This window comes from Pundamilia nyererei, unplaced genomic scaffold (genome assembly GCF_000239375.1).
Source record: "Pundamilia nyererei isolate P.nyererei 1_Seehausen unplaced genomic scaffold, PunNye1.0 scaffold00661, whole genome shotgun sequence".
NCBI classification, from domain to species: Eukaryota; Metazoa; Chordata; class Actinopteri; order Cichliformes; family Cichlidae; genus Pundamilia; species Pundamilia nyererei.
Window position 1 is genome coordinate 2,333 of NW_005188062.1, and position 1,259 is coordinate 3,591.

The 1,259-nt window shown below is 46.0% G+C and overlaps 1 protein-coding gene across 1 annotated transcript in view; it reads right to left on the minus strand.

The window, feature by feature from the left end:
* Positions 1-306: 306 nt before the first annotated feature.
* Positions 307-1,259, minus strand: part of lrp6 (low density lipoprotein receptor-related protein 6) — a 49,002-nt gene continuing 48,049 nt past the window's right edge. The window contains exon 22 of the mRNA XM_005754793.2: positions 307-1,259. Coding sequence (XP_005754850.1) covers positions 1,071-1,259 — 189 coding nt within the window. The 3' untranslated portion in view covers positions 307-1,070.

The window sequence follows — 1,259 nt, forward strand, 5'->3', positions numbered from 1 at the left end:
CGTGGAGCTGAAATTTGCTGAATATAATATGCAGACCTTACACGAAGTTTGCAGAGTGCAAAATATAGCGGGTATTGCGCTGCAGGTAGTTAAACATATGTGTCCATGTAGTTTGTGGAGGGCAAATATGAAGCTGCAGTAACTCACAAGGACATCCAAGTCAAATCCTTGTCATGACTGTAGTTTTCCCATTGACGCTTGTATTTGGCCTCATGCAGTACTTTGCAGCGCATTAGAGTTTGTGCCAAAACTCTCTGCAGTGTTTGACACTTAAAAAAAAAAGTTCCTTGTGACAAACAGAAACAAACAAAACCAACAAACAAAACAGAACAGAAAAAAAAAAAGAATCCACGCTCGTGTCGTCTCTGGGGCTCTCAGAGACTGGACCACAGTTGTTTGAACCCCTGCAGCGTCGTCGATACTCAGTGGCTTCTGGTTTGATTTATTGGTAAATATGTGCCTTATTGCTCAGACCGAGTGTCCTGGATTCGCAATCCAGCACATGACTCACACCCACACAGACGAACCGTTCAGTAAAAGAAGGAGAGGTAAGTTCAAATCAAAGACCCAGTACCACATTCTCTCCAGCCGCTCCTCATCCAGTTTACATGGTAACTACAGAGCAGCGCGGCGATGGGAGGAGCCTCCGGGCAGAGCTCTTCTTGTCCCTGTAGCTGTCGATGTTTTTTATATTTGGCATCATAAGTTAAACGTCCCATTGATTTGTGTGCTTTGTGTCCTTCAGCCTCTTTTCTCCTGGTTTAAGGCAACTTATATTTGTGATGATTTTAATAAAACCTTTTCATAAAAAATGTACAAATTTCTTAATACAAACCTCTATGGCATTATCAGTAAACACTGTATAGAAAATATATAAATATGCTTTTCTCTTTTCAATGTACAAATGTTCTGTAGCTCCCGGTTCACTTTTCCCTTTTTCGTCCTGCATCTCGCTCCTCCTGTTACATCAGTCTCTCTTTCCCGTTTTTTACCTCATATATGCACAATTGCTATTTACAGTGAGGGGGTGGAGCTGTGAGGAGGGGATGGGGGATCACAGGGGATTTGGCTCACGAGGAGTCCGTGCAGGGCGACGGTGGCGGCGGATAGAGGTGATGGGAGTAGCTGCGCTCGGTGTAAGGCGACGGCGGGCAGCTCTCACAGTTCTCCTCCGCAGACAGGTACTGGCTGCGGGGCGTCGGCGGTGGCGGGAAAGGCTCTGAGTCGTAGTTGAGGTCGCTGGTGTAGCCCTTGGCGGT